The sequence below is a fragment of the Neopsephotus bourkii genome, unplaced genomic scaffold (genome assembly GCF_033783945.1).
Source record: "Neopsephotus bourkii isolate Nb327-2 ecotype Australia unplaced genomic scaffold, CSIRO-AGI_Nbou_v1 NB_1370, whole genome shotgun sequence".
Taxonomy (NCBI): Eukaryota; Metazoa; Chordata; class Aves; order Psittaciformes; family Psittacidae; genus Neopsephotus; species Neopsephotus bourkii.
The window spans coordinates 90,607-108,607 of record NW_026901849.1 but is presented as its reverse complement, the minus strand read 5'-3'; the positions used below and the strand labels follow the sequence as shown (position 1 = coordinate 108,607).

Genomic DNA, 18,001 nt, shown 5'->3' with positions numbered 1-18,001 from the left:
TGCTGGTCGAAGTGTTTATTGTTCTTACAACGTTTTAGATTTGATGTCATCCAGTAAAGAGGTCAAATGAACAAAACCCCAACCCAAACCACAAACAAGCCCCTACGCCCAGCAATAGGTGTTGTCTCTGCACATGCCACAAATCAAAAGTCTTTGCTCTTCGTTTGGCTTCTTGCTTTGCCAGCAGGTGTAGATGAAAGCCCCTGCTATGTGATATAAAAGCTTTAGAAAGTCCAGTGCCAGAAATGCACACGTGAAAGAAGATGAATACTTGAAGGAAGATAGAAGCTGAAACAATTGAGCAGTTGTAGGTGATCTGTAACAGGAAGAAATGGAGTAGAATATGGGAAACATTGACAACACTGCTTTTGAAATTCATTAGTGTTTCTAAGGGAGCTTAAACTCTAAGTTATTCAGGAAACTTGGTCCTAGGCTGAATGAAAGATGTCCTGCTGGGATTAAGGCATGCATTTGTGCTCTGAAAAGCTGTTATGTCTAAAGCAGACTAGGGTCTTCCAAAGGTATAGACATCTTGCTAAATGATGAGAAAGTCTGAAACAGCACAAACTTCTGGCTTCAGGAAATAAAGAGGCTGATGGCAAGATGGATGAATACAAGTGCCAAAGAATCTGGTGTCCTGTGATAAAGAAATTGCAGGGCAAGTTGGTGCATCCAGGAATGCTACAGATGAGATGCAGTCAGAAGCTGCGTTCTTCTGATGAAGCTCTCTACCCCCTTGAACTCTGAGATCTTCTGTGGAAGGGTTTCTCACTGTAGAAGGACCAAGCCACACCAGTGCCATCAAGTTCTGGCTACGGACCTGGCTGCTTCTGGAGACAGGTAAGCCATTTTGCTTTTAGCCATGAATTTTGCCACAAACCTATGTATGTAATAGTTCATCAGACTGGTAGTTCAGGGTGCCATACACTGGAATCCTTCTCTATATTAGATCCACTGAAGTCACAGTAATGACTATACCAAGGGGTATACTCTTGAACAAGACATACTCAAGTTCAGTGGTGCAGTCAGTCATGGGGAGGCTGGATGTTAATGGTCTGGCCTTACAGATGATCACTTGCTATAAGTCTCTGGCAAAATGACTTATCCTTTGGTGTCCACTCTGTGTGTGCAATAGAAGAGAAATGAAACGCCTTAAAACTTCTCATGTATCCAAATGATGCAAGTAAATGTGCTTGAGTCTGCTTGGCTGGAGTGCATCTGATTAGCTAAAATATTCTGGAAGAGATGCCCAGATTTTTTTATAGCTGACCCTGATTATCCATTCAAAATATTTTTCTTCTCTATGGACTGTGGCACAGGAAGAAAGATTGCATTGGTGAGAAAAGTAAAAGTGTTTGAATAAATGTTCTTCCTCCTCTGAAGAACATCTGCACATATTCAGGTATTTTAACAGAGTTACTGCTGAATTGGTTATTTTACCACTTTTCTGTCAGTTACCTTTTCTCAGCAGACAAATGCATGGCTGTTTTTTGAGATGCTGCTCTTTTCAATGGCTTTTTCATGTCTTGGAATACTTAATAGCAGTGTATGTATAATTGTTGACTTGTTTTAAAATGAAAATTATCAATGCTTCTATGAGATAAGGAATAGTTACAACTCATAATGTGCAAAGAAAACATCTTGAATTTCTTATCTTCATGGCTACAGTTATTTTTTCTGTCTTCTACAGTTGCTGTTATCATAGAAAGATGCAACTACATTATCCTCTGCTAGGCTGGTGAGGTGGGATCCCAGCAGGAGGTAGCAGTGGGATTCACAGGAGGAAATTGTCATGAGAATGTTTGGCCTAGGAAGCTTGAGAAGAACCACCTGAAGAGATCTGTTTATGCACATCAAAGTTAGGAACCTCCTTTGAGTCGAAACCCACTGCCAGCATTTTGGTAAAGCTCTTTATCACAGTGAAACTTCGTAGGTGCCTACATAAAGGTGACTTTTGGAATGGGAACAAGGCTGGCTGTTCATCCAAGTAAGTGCCAGAAATGAACATCCCCAAAACTGAGCTTGATGATGCTGTGATGAACTTCGGCTTTTGGGGATTTAAAGGGGACTGGGGAGGGAAGTGCTTCTGGTAACATTGCTCTTTACCAACCTGCTAGGAGATGGAGAAGAGACAACCCAGCCTTTATTTTATGTAGATATTTAACAGCCATTTTGCACACATAGTTTCATTTTGGTAACCAGATTCTCCTGCCATGGAACCTGAAATGGGCAGAAGAGCTTGGGGGATTTTGTAAAGGAGCTTCTGGCAGTGTGTATTCAGGAAACATAGTAAGACCTACCTTTGGAGGAGGAACCAGGCTGCTGATAAAGCCCAGTAGGTATCTCTTATCAATATGGTTAGGAAAGACAGAGAACTTCAGGTCTTTTGTCAGATCCTCCTTAAAATACAGACGGTAGAGCTTCTTTCAAATATGAAGAAAAAGGGTGGCGAAGAAGAGCACATTCTAAACAATTCCCTTTGAATGTCTCTATAATTTCGGTATGTGTGGAACACGTCAAGAATTGCTATTGTTCAGCAAAATCAGTGTGGTGCAAGCATCATAGTCAGAATGAAACCTACAGGGGAATATATTTGAGATTAGTATGCATGAATAACATGTCAAAGATTAGGTGAAACTGGCTTCTGGGGCTTAGATTTGGATCTTTTACTGGGTTTGTTCCAATGGTATAAACAACAGAAAATAGGACCTTCAATTGTTTTTCTTGGGGTTTCCTTCTGCTTATTTTTTCTTGGCTTCTTTGTGCTATGGGTCTGGTCCATAGGTTCAGGCTGATCTGCTTCTTTAGACCAGAAGAAGTTTTAGAAACTGCTATGTTAGTTGTTCAAAATAAAAGGGTTAAAGGCTGAAGCTTCTCCTTTACCAGTTTTGTTTGCTTGTTTTCTTTGCTTCTTTTGCTTATTTTCTTTGCTTAGATCTGTTTGCTTCTTTCCTCTTCTGTTACAATTTCTGTTTACCCATCACTGTGGGACAACTGAGTCTTCCTAGAAACTCACCCTTGGGAGAGGTACATCTTTAAACAAATATCTGTTTCATGTCATAAAAGCAAGGCTGAGTTTCTCCTGTTCTAACTAGGGCAAAAGTTGTTCTACTTCAAAGCTGTCCAAAAACCTTCAGATATGTTATGCTCACAGCATAATGGGCTTGATTTTCTACTTCAGACTTTCCAGAATCTTTTCTATCTGAATTTCTATGGTAAGATCAGAGGCATGTGACTACAACGACACCCTAATTTGGAGTCAGAAGTATGTGACGGGTGACATCTTTTTTCCCCTTTGATCTCTTTTGAACAATGCATCATATACTTGTCTGGACCAAAAGTTGTGTGTGGTTTTTGTTAGTCGTTGTTTCACTGTGTGAATTCAGCGTCCAACTGGAAAGTCACATTTGGAGGTGGCACACGACTGATAGTGAAACCAGGTAGGTAGAAACCCAGAAGGAGTAAGGGGAGGAAAGCCTAATCCCCTTTTCTGTGAAAGAGACATTAAAACTCCATTGTTCTTTCCTTCTATGGGCAATTGAAGGTTAAATTTGACCTTACATCGGGGAATAAAGAGCATTATAAATCTAAATACCTATTTGGAGGCCTGAACTCTCCTGAATGTGTCATGGAGAGCAATAACATCAGTGAATGTTCAGAGTTCAGTGAAAGTTCTGAAGCAATGACTATAATAATAATTTTGTGGGCAGCCTCTATTGATGCCAGTTGTCCTCATGAGAGGAATAGAGAAAAAGAGTATCCATCCCAATGGGTGAATTGTGTAGGGTCCTGAACCTTTTTTCTCAGGGACAGATATTTTGTGCCATGGCCATGTGAACACAAGCTGCCTGTCTCTCTAATGATGTGGATGAGCTGATGTTCCTGTTGAGCTGAAAACCACTGTGTGAATGACAGAAAGCTCACATTTGGCAAAGGGACACGACTTCATGTTTTCCCTAGTAAGTGCCACCTCTTTACTGTAGTCTCCTTCCATGGTGGGTAAAGCTACCCACTGCCCAGCAAGATTCCCAGCATCAGTCTTCCTGGGCTTATGGCTCTTCAGCTGTGGGGTTACTTGCCATCTTCTATCCTCTGGGACAGTCTGGCTCAGGGCAGAAGTTTGTATCCATAGGTCCAACAGTGCTCTTCATCCCAGAGTCAGATTATGGGGGTCTTCACTTGGAGATGTAGCTGGCTGTCAGTGACAATCAGCAATGTGTACTCGGGATGTGGGTGCCCAGCTTTGCCAAGGGGTTGGGAAGGTTTTTGTAAAGAGAGGAAATGCTGTGTGAACACGGGAGCTGGTGCTTATGCACCCATCTTTGGCTCTGGAACGAGACTCTCTGTTAGACCATGTAAGTCCAACGCTGCTCCTGTGTTTTCTGCTGTCTTTGAGGCATTTCTTGGGGTGGTTGAGAGCAGCGGCATGGCTGGGTGTTTGATCATGTGTGTTTGACTATAGCTAGTGATGGACTTTGCTAAGGGAACACACCAGCTTGGTCTGAAATAATCCTCCTTGCTCTCAGTTTTGCTGGGGTGAACAAAGGTACAGAGGCTGTCAGTACAGGGAGTACAGGGGAGATGTGCTGCTTCTCAAGTGGCTTGCGGGGCTTTTTGTAATGGAAGGAAACACTGTGATTATGATAGTGGCTACAACACTCTGACTTTTGGCTCAGGGACCAGGCTGTCCGTCCAACCTGGTGAGTGTGCAGCTTCTCATGTCTGATTCTTCAAAAGCCCCTGTCTCCTTTAGAGCAGCCTGTAGGTGTACTTGTTAGATCCATGCCACCTTTAACAGGGGCAGGAGAGCAGAGGTGCTCTTTCAAGGTACTGTCATGCTTTAAAGTGTTTCCAGGTGGTGGAGTTCAGCTATTTAGAGGAACATGCTTTGGACATGGTGCTCCAGGATGCTGACAGTCCAGCAGCCAACTGGAATAGAGGTGTGATTTAGGACAGACAGACTGACTGACCAGCTTGTACTCAGTACCTGTGCAGGACTGTGGAAAACCATGGGGGATACGTAAAAGGGATTCAGTTCTCTTCCTTACCTTAGGACTTTCAGGTAATTTGGGCAAGGCTCAGCTTGTGTTTGGTAACATGTTTCCCAATAGTCATGTGAAATACCTTTAGGTAGGTAGATTGTTGCCTATGGTGTTGGACAGTGAAAGGAGGAACCTCCTGTGCTTGAGCAGACAGGCAGAAGTGGAGGGACCCTCAAAAAAGCCAAGCAAACGAAATAGTCCACCACTGACCCACATTGCAGAAATGCAGTGAGTGTTCACTTCCATATGAGCATCCTGACTGCCCAAGGTAGAGGTGAAGGGGCTGCCAGTACAGCCCCGTTGGTGAAGGTATCCCCAGCTGGGAGCTAACCCTTGGAACTCTGGTTAAGTGCTCTGCTGTTGTGACAACAGCCTCAAATTCACCTTTGTCTCAGGGGCTGTCTTGCCAAGTAAGTGGATTAAACCTCAGTGTTGCAGTATGACCCAAAATTATGTCCCAAGGCTGTTCTGTGGCAATAAAAGGCATTTGCTAGGGGAAATGCATAATTCTGTTTTGTAATACATCTGGCGCAGCAACAAACCCCACCCGTAGATGGAAACGTGGTCTGAAAGAAAGGTGGTATTCAATGGTTCCTCTGACCCTAGACTGGGATTGTGCTGTTATTCCCATCCCTTTTTGCCATTCCTGCACAACAAGGCTTTGGGCAGGGATCATAAAACTGTCCCTCTTACTAAGGAGTTGGTTGTTCCTATCTCTGATACCTGAGGTGGCTGTAATCAAATCTGGTTACTCCATTGTCCTTGAACATGAAAAAAGCTAATCCTGAAACACAGGCTAGAGGAGGTGTGTGGAAATCTGTATGGGCATTTATAGCTTCTTGCAGAGCCAGAGAGATGCTTTAATGTATCCAAGGCCTCCAGCACCCACTGAGGTGGCTGAAGGAAGAGACCCATTTTGTAAAGGCAGCTCACACGGTGTTAGAACTGGTGAATGGGGAAAACTCACATGGGGAAGTGGAACCAAACTTCTTGTTGTGCCAGGTGAGCTGTCTCCTCTCTGTGCTTGGATGGACTCAACACAGCCAATCCTGTGGTCTAGCTTCACAAATAACAGTGTGGTGCTCCAAGTTGTGGAGCAATTTGGAATGGATTTAGTATTCCCCTCAAAGAAGTGGTTGGCTGCCTATCTAACCAATGTGCACGAGAAAAGGCTCCATCCCAGGGAAAGGAAACAAGTGAAAACTTGTGAAAAGAAATTAAATTCTTTCCTCCTTTGAAAACTGTGACTATATACTCACATCCAAGAGCCTTTCCCAAGAATTTGAATGAATGGGAAGCACTGCCACCCCTGTGCTACCCCTCCTAGCCTAGGCATAGCTGGGCAAAGACTTAGGAAGATGTGCTGCTTCTCAAGTGGTTCACGAGGTTTTTGTTATGGAAGGAAATGCTGTGTGATTCTAATAACGGCTACAAGCTGACTTTTGGCTCTGGGACCAGACTGACCGTCCAACCCAGTGAGTGTGCATCTTTCCTGTGTTTCCTTTGTCCTTAGTCCTTCAGTGTTCACTGCAGTGCCCTCTTAGACATACTTAATCTCTCTGGGTCACGTTACAGGTGGGAAGGAGAACATGGGCAGTTATTTCATTTAATGCAGAGAATGTAATCAGGGAAGGCTGGACCCTAGACTGGGATTGTGCTGCTATTCCCATCCCTTTTTGCTGTTCCTGTAAGAACAAGCCTCTGGGGCAGGGGTCATAAATTGCTCCTTGATTCTTTAGGAGTAGGGTGCTCCCATCTGTGATACCTGAGGTGGCTGTAATCAAATGTGGTTACTCCCATGCCCTTGAACATGGAAAAAGCTGTTTGAGAAAGAGGAGCTAGAGGGGGTGTGTGGAAATCTGTATGGGTATTTATAGCTTCTTGCAGAGCCAGAGAGATGCTTGAATGTATCCAAGGCCTCCAGCACCCACTGAGGTGGCTGAAGGAAGAGACCCATTTTGTAAAGGCAGCTCACACGGTGTCAATATTGGAGGATGGAAAACACTCACATGGGGAAGTGGAACCAAACTTCTTGTTGTGCCAGGTGAGCTGTCTCCTCCCTGTGTTCGGATGGACTCAACAGAGACAATCCAGTGCTCTAGCTTCACAACTAACAGTGCAGTGGCTTTGTGGAGCTATTTGGAATGGATTTAGTATTCCCCCCAAAGAAGTGCATGAGGAAAGGCTCCATCCCAGGGAAAGGAAGCAAGTGAAAACTTGTGAAAAGAAATTAAATTCTTTCCTCCTTTAGCAGCTGTAACTATATACTCACATCTAAGAGCCTTTCTCAAGCGTTTGAATAAGTGGGAAGCACTGCCACCCCTGTGCTCCTAGCTTAGGCATAGCTGGGCAAACGCTTAGGAAGATGTGCTGCTTCTAAAAGTGGCTTGCGGGGTTTTTGCTATGGGAGGAAATGCTGTGTGACTATGATAACAGCTACAGTAAGCTGACTTTTGGCTCAGGGACCAGGCTGACCGTCCATCCCAGTGAGTGTGCATCTTTCCTGTGTTTCCTTTGTCCATAGTCCTTGGCTGTTCACTGTAGTGTCCTCTTAAATAATACTTACTCTCTCTGGGTCACGTTATAGGTGGGAAGGAGAACATGGGCAGTGTTTAATTTAATGCAGAGAATTAATCAGGGGAATCTCAGAGATACTGGACATGCACAAAAATTCCCACTTGGATGCACAACTTGAAATGTATTTTCAGGAACAGATTTCCCCGTGCTCTGTGTAGCAGCAGTGCTGGGCTGCATGGTCCCCCTGATACTGGACAAGCATTCTCATGGGAGGGAGGTGTCACTGATAGGCCTTAAAAATAAGAAAAGGCAAAGGGAAACCCTGCACTGAAAAGTCAAAGTGAGCTGGGAATAGTTTTCCCTTTGTCTGGGTAATGACACTGTACTCGAGCTTATTGCGTCAGGGAGCCTTGCTGTGGTGTGAATGCAGGTTCTTTCTGTTTGAGGTCATGTGCCAGGGTGATGCAGACATTTTTGTAATGAAATGTGTCAGAGTGTGAATAGTGCATACCAAGTCACTTTTGGAAAGGGAACGGAGCTTTTGGTGGTACCAGGTAAGCAGCAACTTGTCCTGGAAACTGCAATTGCTGAATTTTCATCTTGCTTTTAGTGGTTGTGTGGAGACCAATCTTGGAAAGGAATTGTGCAGTTCTCCAGGTGTCCCTTGGACTTGCTTTTCCTGCATCTCCCTTTGCCTTGTGTTCCTGTGCTGTTTGTTATGGTGGCAAAGATTCTTTAGAAGCCTGTTCCCACTTCCCTCTTCCCCCTGGGTACAGATGGATGTGTGTGTTATTGAGAACTGATACCCGAGACAAGTATAGAGGCAGGTCCCATCCATACTAAAGTTGTTCCAGCTCTCCTGCTCTCCAGTGTTGCTGTATCCCTGCAGGGTTCGTGTTGCGGTGGAAAGCAGATTATGAGCAATGGTGCTTACCAGAAAGGCAGCTTTGGGAGTGGGACAGAGCTCTTTGTGATGCCCAGAAAGTGCTTGCTGACCAAGCCAAGACTGCCTGATGCTTTTCAGGCTCTGTGAGCTCTAGAGAACATGCAGCAGCAGACCAGTTTTTGTTCAACTTGGGGTAGATTTCCTCTCTAACAATAATCCAGGGGAAAAGCTGAAGGAACTGTGGGGACAGTGGAAGGAGGTTGAGGAGAGCCCCTTAGTTCTGTCCCCAGCCTTGGCCCCATCCCACATGGGCATTCTGACAACCTCTGCTCCTGCCCTGGGATCCTTCGGCCCCTTGTCACCCTTCTGCTGCCTCTCCTACAAGGCCTGGCTGGGCAGAGCCCTGGGGACAGATGCTGCTCCTTCACGTGGCTTGCTGGGCTTTTTGTTATGGAAGGAAATGCTGTGTGATTATGGCAGCAGCTGACGTTTGGCTCAGGGACCAGACTGTCTGTCCAACCCAGTAAGTGTGCACATTTTTTGTGCCTTTTGTCAAAAGCCCTTTATGGTGCCTTGTAGATACACTTGTTCTATCGAGGTCAGATTATCTAGGGAAGGAGAACATAGGTGCTATTTCAAGGCAGACAATGAAGAGGAGTCTCTCAGATGGTGTACTTTCATGGAATCCCCACTCATGTAACTCAAGGCAGAAACAGCAGTCCTCCAGAATGGAATTTGTAAGCACAGGTTTAACAGTGCTCTTGATCCAGGAGTCAGATTAAGGAGGGAGCCCCAGATTGAAGATGGAGCTGACCCTAGGCTGGGATTGTGTTGCTATTACCATTCCTTTTTGCCATTCCTGTAAGAACAGGCCTCTGGGGCAGGGATTGTAAAGCATTCCCTGATTCTTAAGGAGTAGAGTATTCCCATCTCTGACATCTGAGGTGGCTGCAATCAAATCTGATTACTCCTATGCCTTTGAGTATGGAAAAATCTAATTGAGAAAGAGGGGCTAGAGGGGGTGTGTGGAAATCTGTATGGGTATTTATAGCTTCTTGCAGAGCCAGATAGATGCTTGGATGTATCCAAGGCCTCCAGAACCCACTGTGGTGGCTGAAGGAAGAGACCCATTTTGTAAAGACAGCTCACACGGTGTTAGTGCTGGTGAATGGGGAAAACTCACCTGGGGAAGTGGAACCAAACTTTTTGTTACCCCAGGTGAGCTGTCTCCTCTCTGTGTTCAGAGGGACTCAACACTGTGCTCTAGCTTCAAAAATAAGAGTGTAATGGCTTTGTGGAGCAATTTGGGATGGTAGTATTCCCTTCAAAGGAAATGATTGGCTGCCTATCTAAACACTGTGCATGAGGAAATGCTCCATCCCAGGGAAAGGAAACAAGTTAAAATGTGTGTAAAGAAATTAAATTCTTTCCTCCTTTGAAAACTGTGACTGTATACTCACATCCAAGAGCCTTTCCCAAGAATCTGAGTGAGTGGGAAGCGCTGCCCCCCTTCCTGCTGTTCCTCCTAGCCTAGGCAGAGCTGGGCAAAGGCTTAGGGAGATGTGCTGTTTCTAAAAGAGGCTTGCAAGGTTTTTGTTATGGAAGGAAATGCTGTGTGATTATGTTGGCACCTACAGCCAGCTGACGTTTGGCTCAGGGACCAGACTGTCTGTCCAACCCAGTAAGTGTGCACATTTTCTGTGTGTCTTTTGCCAAAAGCCCCTTATGGTGCCTTGCAGATACACTTGTTATGTGGAGGTCAGCTTTCTTAGGGAAGGAGAACATAGGTGCTATTTCAAGGCAGACAATGAAGAGGAGTCTCTCAGATGGTGCATTCATGAAATCCTCACTCATGTAACTCAAGGCAGAAACAGCAGTCCTCCAAAATGGAATTTGTAAGCACAGGTTTAACAGTGCTCTTGATCCAAGAGTCAGGTTAATGAGGGAGTCCCAATTGAAGATGGAGCTGACCATAGACTGGGACTTTGTTGTTATTCCCATCCCTTTTTGCCATTCCTGTAAGAACAAGCCTCTGGGGCAGGGGTCATAAAGCATTCCCTACTTCTTAAGGAGCAGGGTGTTCCTATCTCTGACACCTGAGGTGGCTGTAATCAAATGTGGTTACTCCTATGCCTTTGAGTATGGAAAAAGCTAATTGAGAAAGAGGGGCTAGAGGATCTGTGGAAATCTGTATGGGCATTTATAGCTTCTTGCAGAGTCAGATAGATGCTTGGATGTATCCAAGGCCTCCAGCACCCACTGAGGTGGCTGAAGGAAGAGACCCATTTTGTAAAGGCAGCTCACACGGTGTTAGTACTGGAGGATGGAAAACACTCACATGGGGAAGTGGAACCAAGCTTCTTGTTGTGCCAGGTGAGCTGTCTCCTCCCTGTGTTCAGATGGAATCAACAGAGACAATCCTGTGCTCCAGCTTCACAAATAACAGTGTAGTGGCTTTGTGGAGCAGTTTGGGATGGATTTAGTGTTCCCTTCAAAGAAGTGGTTGAATTCCTATCTAACCAATGTGCACCAGGAAAGGCTCCATCCCAGGGAAAGGAAGCAAGTGAAAACTTGTGAAAAGAAATTAAATTCTTTCTTCCTTTGGAAGATGTGACTATATACTCACATCTAAGAGCCTTTCCCAAGCATTGGAATGATTGGGAAGCACTGCCACCCCTGTGCTCCTAGCCTAGGCATAGCTGGGCAAAGGCTTGCAGAGATGTGCTGCTTCTAAATGTGGCTTGCGGGGTTTTTGCTGTGGAAGGAAATGCTGTGTGATTATGATAGCGGCTCCAGGCTTCTGACTTTTGGCTCAGGGACCAGGCTGACCGTCCTACCCAGTGAGTGTGCATCTTTCCTGTGTTTCCTTTGTCCATAGTCGAGTGTTCACTGTAGTGCCCTCTTAGACATACTTACTCTACCTGAGTCATGTTATAGGTGGGAAAGAGAACTTGGGCTGTGTTTCATTTAATGCAGAGAATGTAATCAGGGGAGTTTCAGAGATACTGGACATGCACAAAAATTCCCACTTGGATGCGCAACTTGAAATGTTTTTTCAGGGACAGATTTCCCCATGTTCTGTGTAGCAGCAGTGCTGGGCTGTATGGTCCCCCTGATACTGGACCAGCATTCTCATGGGATGGAGGTGTCACTGATAGCCTTAAAATAGGAAAAGACAAAGGGAGATCTTGCACTGAAAAGTCAAGAGTGAGCTGGGAATAGTTTTCCCTTTGCCCAGGAAATGACACTGGACTCAAGCTTATTGTGTTAAGGGTTGTGGTAGCAATGGTGCTTACCACAAAGGCACCTTTGGGAGTGGGACAGAGCTCTTTGTGATGCCCAGAAGGTGCTTGCCGAGCAAGCCAAGACTGCCTGATGCTTTTCAGGCTTGGTGAGCTCTAGAGAACATGCAGCAGCAGACCAGTTTTTGTTCAACTTGGGGTAGATTTCCCTCTCTAGCAATAATCCAGGGGAAAAGCTGAAGGAACTGTGGGGACAGTGGAAGGAGGTTGAGGAGAGCCCCTTAGTTCTGTCCCCAGCCTTGGCCTCATCCCACATGGGCATTCTGGCAACCTCTGCTGCTGCCCTGGGATCCTTCGGCCCCTTGTCACCCTTCTGCTGCCTCTCCTACAAGGCCTGGCTGGGCAGAGCCCTGGGGACAGATGCTGCTCCTTCAAGTGGCTTGCTGGGCTTTTTGTTATGGAAGGAAATGCTGTGTGATTACGGCAGCAGCGTCAACCAGCTGACGTTTGGCTCAGGGACCAGACTGTCTGTCCAACCCAGTAAGTGTGCAGCTATTCTGTGTATCTTTTGTCAAAAGCCCCTTATGGTGCCTTGCAGATATACTTGTTCTGTGGAGGTCACCTTTCCTAGGGAAGGAGAACATAGGTGCTATTTCAAGGCAGACAATGAAGAGGAGTCTCTCAGATGGTGCATTCATGAAATCCTCACTCATGTAACTCAAGGCAGAAACAGCAGTCCTCCAAAATGGAATTTGTAAGCACAGGTTTAACAGTGCTCTTGATCCAAGAGTCAGATTAAGGAGGGAGCCCCAGATTGAAGATGGAGCTGACCCTAGGCTGGGATTGTGTTGCTATTCCCACCCCTTTTTGCCATTCCTGTAAGAACAAGCCTCTGGGGCAGGGATTGTAAAGCATTCCCTGATTCTTAAGGAGTAGAGTATTCCTATCTCTGACACCTGAGGTGGCTGTAATCAAATGTGGTTACTCCTATGCCTTTGAGTATGGAAAAATCTAATTGAGAAAGAGAGGCTAGAGGGGGTGTGTGGAAATCTGTATGGGTATTTATAGCTTCTTGCAGAGCCAGAGAGATTCTTTAATGTATCCGAGGCCTCCAGCACCCACTGAGGTGGCTGAAGGAAGAGACCCATTTTGTAAAGGCAGCTCACACGGTGTTAGTACTGGAGGATGGAATACACTCACATGGGGAAGTGGAACCAAGCTTCTTGTTGTGCCAGGTGAGCTGTCTCCTCTCTGTGCTTGGATGGACTCAACAGAGACAATCCAGTGCTCTAGCTTCACAACTTACAGTGTAGTGGCTTTGTGGAGCAGTTTGGGATGGATTTAGTATCCCCTTCAAAGAAGTGGTAGACTTCCTATCTAACCACTGTGCATGAGGAAAGGCTCCAACCTGGGGAAAGGAAGCAAGTGAAAACTTGTGAAAATAAATTAAATCCTTTTCTCCTTTGAAAACTGTGACTATATCCTCACATCCAAGAGCCTTTCCCAAGAATCTGAAGCAGTGGGAAGCACTGCCACCCTTCTGCTGCCACTCTGCCTATGCATGGCTCGGCATAGGCTCAGGGAGATGTGCTGCTTCTCAAGTGGCTTGAGAGGCTTTTTGTTATGGAAGGAAATGCTGTGTGATTACGGGTACACCTACAAGCTGACTTTTGGCTCAGGGACCAGACTGACTATCCAACCCTGTGAGTGTGCATCTTTCCTGTGTTTCCTTTGTCCATAGTCCTTGAGTGTTCACCGTAGTGCCCTCTCAGACATACTTACTCTGTCTGGGTCACATTACAGGTGGGAAGGAGAACATGTGCAGTGTTTCATTTAATGCAGAGAATGTAATCAGGGGACTCTCAGAGATACTGGACATGTACAAAAACTCCCACTTGGATGTGCAACTTGAAACGCAGTTTCGGGAATGGATTTCCCCATGTTCTGTGTAGCAGTACTTTCGGGCTGCATGGTCCCCCTGATACTGGACAAGCATTCTCATGAGAGGGATGTGTCATTGAGAAGCCTTAAAAATAAGAAAAGGCAAAGGGAAACCCTGTACTGAAAAAGAAAAAGGCTTTGGGTCAAGGGATCATAAAGCCTTCCCTGGTTCTTAAGGAGTGGGGTCTTTCCATCTCTGACACCTGAGGTGACTGTAATCAAATCTGATTGCTCCCATGCCTTTGAATATGGAAAAAGCGGTTTGAGAAAGAGGGGCTAGAGGAGGTTTGTGGAAATCTGTATGGGTATTTATAGCTTCTTGCAGAGCCAGAGAGATGCTTGAATGTATCCAAGGCCTCCAGCACCCACTGAGGTGGCTGGAGGAAGAGACCCATTTTGTAAAGACAGCTCACACGGTGTCAATAATGGAGGATGGAAAACACTCACATGGGGAAGTGGAACCAAACTTCTTGTTGTGCCGGGTGAGTTGTCTCCTCTCTGTGTTCGGATGGACTCAACAGAGACAATTCTGTGCTCCAGCTTCACAAATAACAGCGTAGTGGCTTCGTGGAGCTATTTGGGATGGTTTTAGTACTCCTTTTAAAGAAGTGGTAGACTTGCTCTCTAATCAGTGTGGACCAGGAAAGGCTCCATCCTGGGGAAAGTAAGTAAGTGAAAACTTGGGTGAACAAGTAAGTGAAATAGAAGAAGAGAGATGGAAAGAAACTGTAATAGCTTTTAATAAGTGGTACTGGTTTGGATTTGTCAAGGATGGAGGTTGAAAGAGAATTGCCTTGTGTCTCTTCCTTGGGGCATGGAATGCCACATTTAATGAGTCTGTAGTGTGGGGAGGAAGAAAAATAAGCCATGGCGATGGAAGGAAGATGTAATGCATTAGCAGTATGTTCATGCAAAATGGTGGGATTCCCTTGAGGAATGTTACTCAGGCAGACTGGGGTGGATAGAAGTGTTATGCAGGTTTTTGCTATGGCAAACAACACTGTGTCTGTGAATAGCTACCAACTTACCTTTGGACATGGGACCAGGCTCGTGGTGATACCAAGTAAGATTGCTGAGATTTGGGACACTGAGTTATTGAGGGGGAAACTTCAATCCCCCCAAACCCAAGGTGAATGTTTGCTGGGAGAGCAGCGAGCTGCAGTTCAGAAGCTGTTCCCAAAACGTAGCACCGGCAATCTCTTGGTTGCTGCAGTGTCTGCTGGATACTGCAGAGCCGCAGAGATGCTCTGCAGAGCAATGAATGGAGTTCCACAAACTGTGGAGCTTTCCTGGGAGACAAGATGTAAAACTGACAACTTGTGTTGGTGCAACACACCGTGCCACTCTTCCAGGTGTGTGAACTTCGAAGGGAAGAAATAAACTACGGAGTTTTCTGTGAGTGTATCTCAAACCTGAGTGTACCCCACTCATAGTTAGGCATTTACATAACTTGAGAAGTTCACATACCTGGAGAAATCAGAAGGTTAGTTCCTACTCTTAACAGGAGTTTATGAAACTAGTGGAAGGAAACCCATGACATAGAGCTTGCTTAGACAATGTCGCATGCACGAAGCTACTCATAGTGGCACAGTACCTCTAACCATGCAGGGCCCATAGAAGACCTCTGGCAGACCTTTTGGAACTTCCACTGGGAGCCATCACTAAAGTGCTCATTAAGTCATTGGTGTTGCACCTCTGGGGTCAAGATTAGCCTGTAGGAGTGTGTGAGGAGGTATATTTCCTCTGAGTTGGGCAGCAGCTTCAGGTTAACTCTAGCTGTGGAATTTCATGTCTCAGGCTGAAGAGGATCTAAGAACTCTGTCACACCAGTTCCAGTCTGACCAGAGATACAGAAAGTTCCCTTTGGAGGGAATGGAGAGTGATGTAAACTGCATAATACAAGCTGTGTGCTAAAGCAGTTTGGGATTTCTATTGCAGCTTGTTTGGAAAAAAGGCATAGGTCTCAGTCTGATGTTGGAACAGTCTTCTACTCCTTTCTCCCTGAAATCAGACTCCAGAATGTGCTTTCTCTGTAGAGCGGGCAGGAATAGCATTCTAAGAGCTCTTCCATCTGGAAGATATCCTTCAGTAAAGATGAAATTAGTCTTGGTGGACAGCTCAGAGTATCATGATTTACTTCTCAGTCTTTCCTACAAGAAGAGGTCACAAATAGCAATGCAGCACCTCCAACGCATCCGCCAACTCATTCAGATGGAATAACAGGAAGCACAGGTCACAGCGCTGTGGTTATCATAGATGATATTTACCAAGACTATCTGAAAACTTTCGTAAGGTGCAAACATGCAAAGGACCTTATCAGAAAAAAGACTCTAGTACCAGAACAACGGCAGCAGCCACTCTAAGAATAAGAAATGAGTACTTTGCAAAATAGGTGCTGCTGAAGCTGCCTGCAAAAGCGTTGCACAGATTGAAAGGGAGAAAACCACAGTAATTTGGAAAGAGGTGGATATGTAGCTCTTTAGAAAGCATGATACTCATTATGAGAGAGAAGCAGAACAGCTCCATCAATTCCTCCTTATTTCTTTCATATATATGTACTCCTTGACAATGATGTACCCTGGGTCATCTGTATTTTATACAGGGATCTACCATAAAGCTTTCTATCTGCTCATGTCTTCCTTTCCCTAACAAACATCACTGAAATCTATTTCTAAACCAATAACTGTGAGGATGGGAGTTGGGAATGGTGTTGAAGGAGTCAGAATATACGTTACCCTGTGTTCTGCACAGGTGGGAAAGGAAGCCTCATTAACTTCCTCAAAGCCAGGGTAAAGCTTGGATAGATAAACAGCAGTTCGGTAGAAGGGCCAGAGAAGGGATACTTAGGCTTTGTGGATTAGGCTTTTTTTCTGACATCATGCTAATAAAGAAGCAGGCTATTTCTTTAAGGTGCTGACAACTGATGAAAAGCATTTATCTCAGTGACAGGATAGGGGCTACACTTGCATAAGGGTTTGAGACAGTTTCTAAAAGCCAAGATTGAATTCAAATTTCTCCCATGGGAATAAATTGAAACGTCCTCATGTGGGAGCTACGTACTCTTTAGTATTTCTACAGTATTTAGCAGTGTGGTGTGTGAACAGGCACAAAGCAAATACTAATCTAAACTCTCAGCCTTACAAGATAAGTTAGTTCATAAATGTGAACTGAAACTCCCATTCAAACCTGTGACTGTGAAGTCCAATGGAAAATGCAGCCAGAGGTCAGCTGAGAGCCCCAAACCTGCATCTTTGCTACAGTAAGTCTTCAATGATATTTCATCTGTTCATCATTAGAGTAATGCAATGCCCATCACATTTTACTATTACTCATGAGCAAAGATTTAGGAAAGCACCTTCTCAAAGAATCAGACTTCAAGAGCTGGACAAGATGAAATGTATGCTGAGGGTACAAGTTTACAAAACTAAATGTGCCAAAGAGAGTTTAAACACAGGTCATGTTTTGATATGTGTGGAAAATCCTAGTCTAACTGACTTGCTAGCAGAATTTGAAGCACGAAAACAGAAATAAAAACCCGGATGTCTTAGTCTTCTATCTGCAGCCTTCAGATCCCCACACCCCTCTTCTGCAAGGGAAAATGTAGTAAAAAATCTTGTCCTGCACTATCAGGTGGAGGAACATGATGAAACATTCATTGGTTTCATCTTTCTTTCCCTAAAAGCATCAGGAACTATGACTGTGTATTCTCATCTAATGTCTCTTCTTCTTTTTCAGATGTTACTCCATCTCCTTCAGTCTACAGGCTGGTCTCTAAAGATGACGAGAATGTGGAAATGTGCCTTATCACAGATCATTCCCCTGAAAAGCTTACTCTTAACAGGGCTGATAAGGTGACAAATACTGTTGTGGAGGTGACAACACCTGAGAACAAACAGGAAGCCAGCTACCTGTCAACCTACTGGGGCAAGAAAGATGAAATGCTGTGTGGTGCAAATCATGAGGGATTTGGAGCACTGGAAGGGGAAGATCCTGAAAGCGGTAATGGCATTGTTGCATGTCTGTACAGGGTTAGCGGTACTCTGGTCTCTGTGCTAGTAATATGATCAGACTCACATCTCCAACCCTGCAAGCAAAGCTGCATTATGCTCCCAGACTCTAGAGGAATGTTGACTTGTTGCCTCTGTTCCCCCTTGCTGGAAACAAGATTAAGGGCTGGTAGACTGGTACCGTCACAGCAAAGAGATATTAAAATCACACTGTGGAGCATATGAAGCTTGAAATTCCTCTGTCTAATGGAACACTAAAGTCTAATTGGATCATGTTTTATGCTTGCCCTGAAACCAGCAGAAATAAGTGTTTCTGGGAGGGTTTACTAGCCAGAAACTCTAATCCAGCCAGTACAGATTTCTCTT

The 18,001-nt window shown here is 45.0% G+C and overlaps 1 protein-coding gene across 2 annotated transcripts in view; it reads left to right on the top strand.

Annotated features, from left to right (window-relative positions):
- The window catches only part of LOC133219562 (T cell receptor alpha chain MC.7.G5-like), a 52,415-nt gene that overhangs the window by 32,045 nt on the left and 2,369 nt on the right, over positions 1 to 18,001 (top strand). The window contains exons 3-4 of one of the 2 annotated variants that reach the window (XM_061366965.1): positions 8,926 to 8,968; positions 17,364 to 17,627. In XM_061366965.1, the coding sequence (XP_061222949.1) occupies positions 8,926 to 8,968; positions 17,364 to 17,627 (307 nt within the window). Of the gene's footprint in view, positions 1 to 8,925; positions 8,969 to 11,698; positions 12,228 to 17,363; positions 17,628 to 18,001 lie in introns of those variants that run through there. The other variant, XM_061366966.1, reaches the window with a different exon arrangement.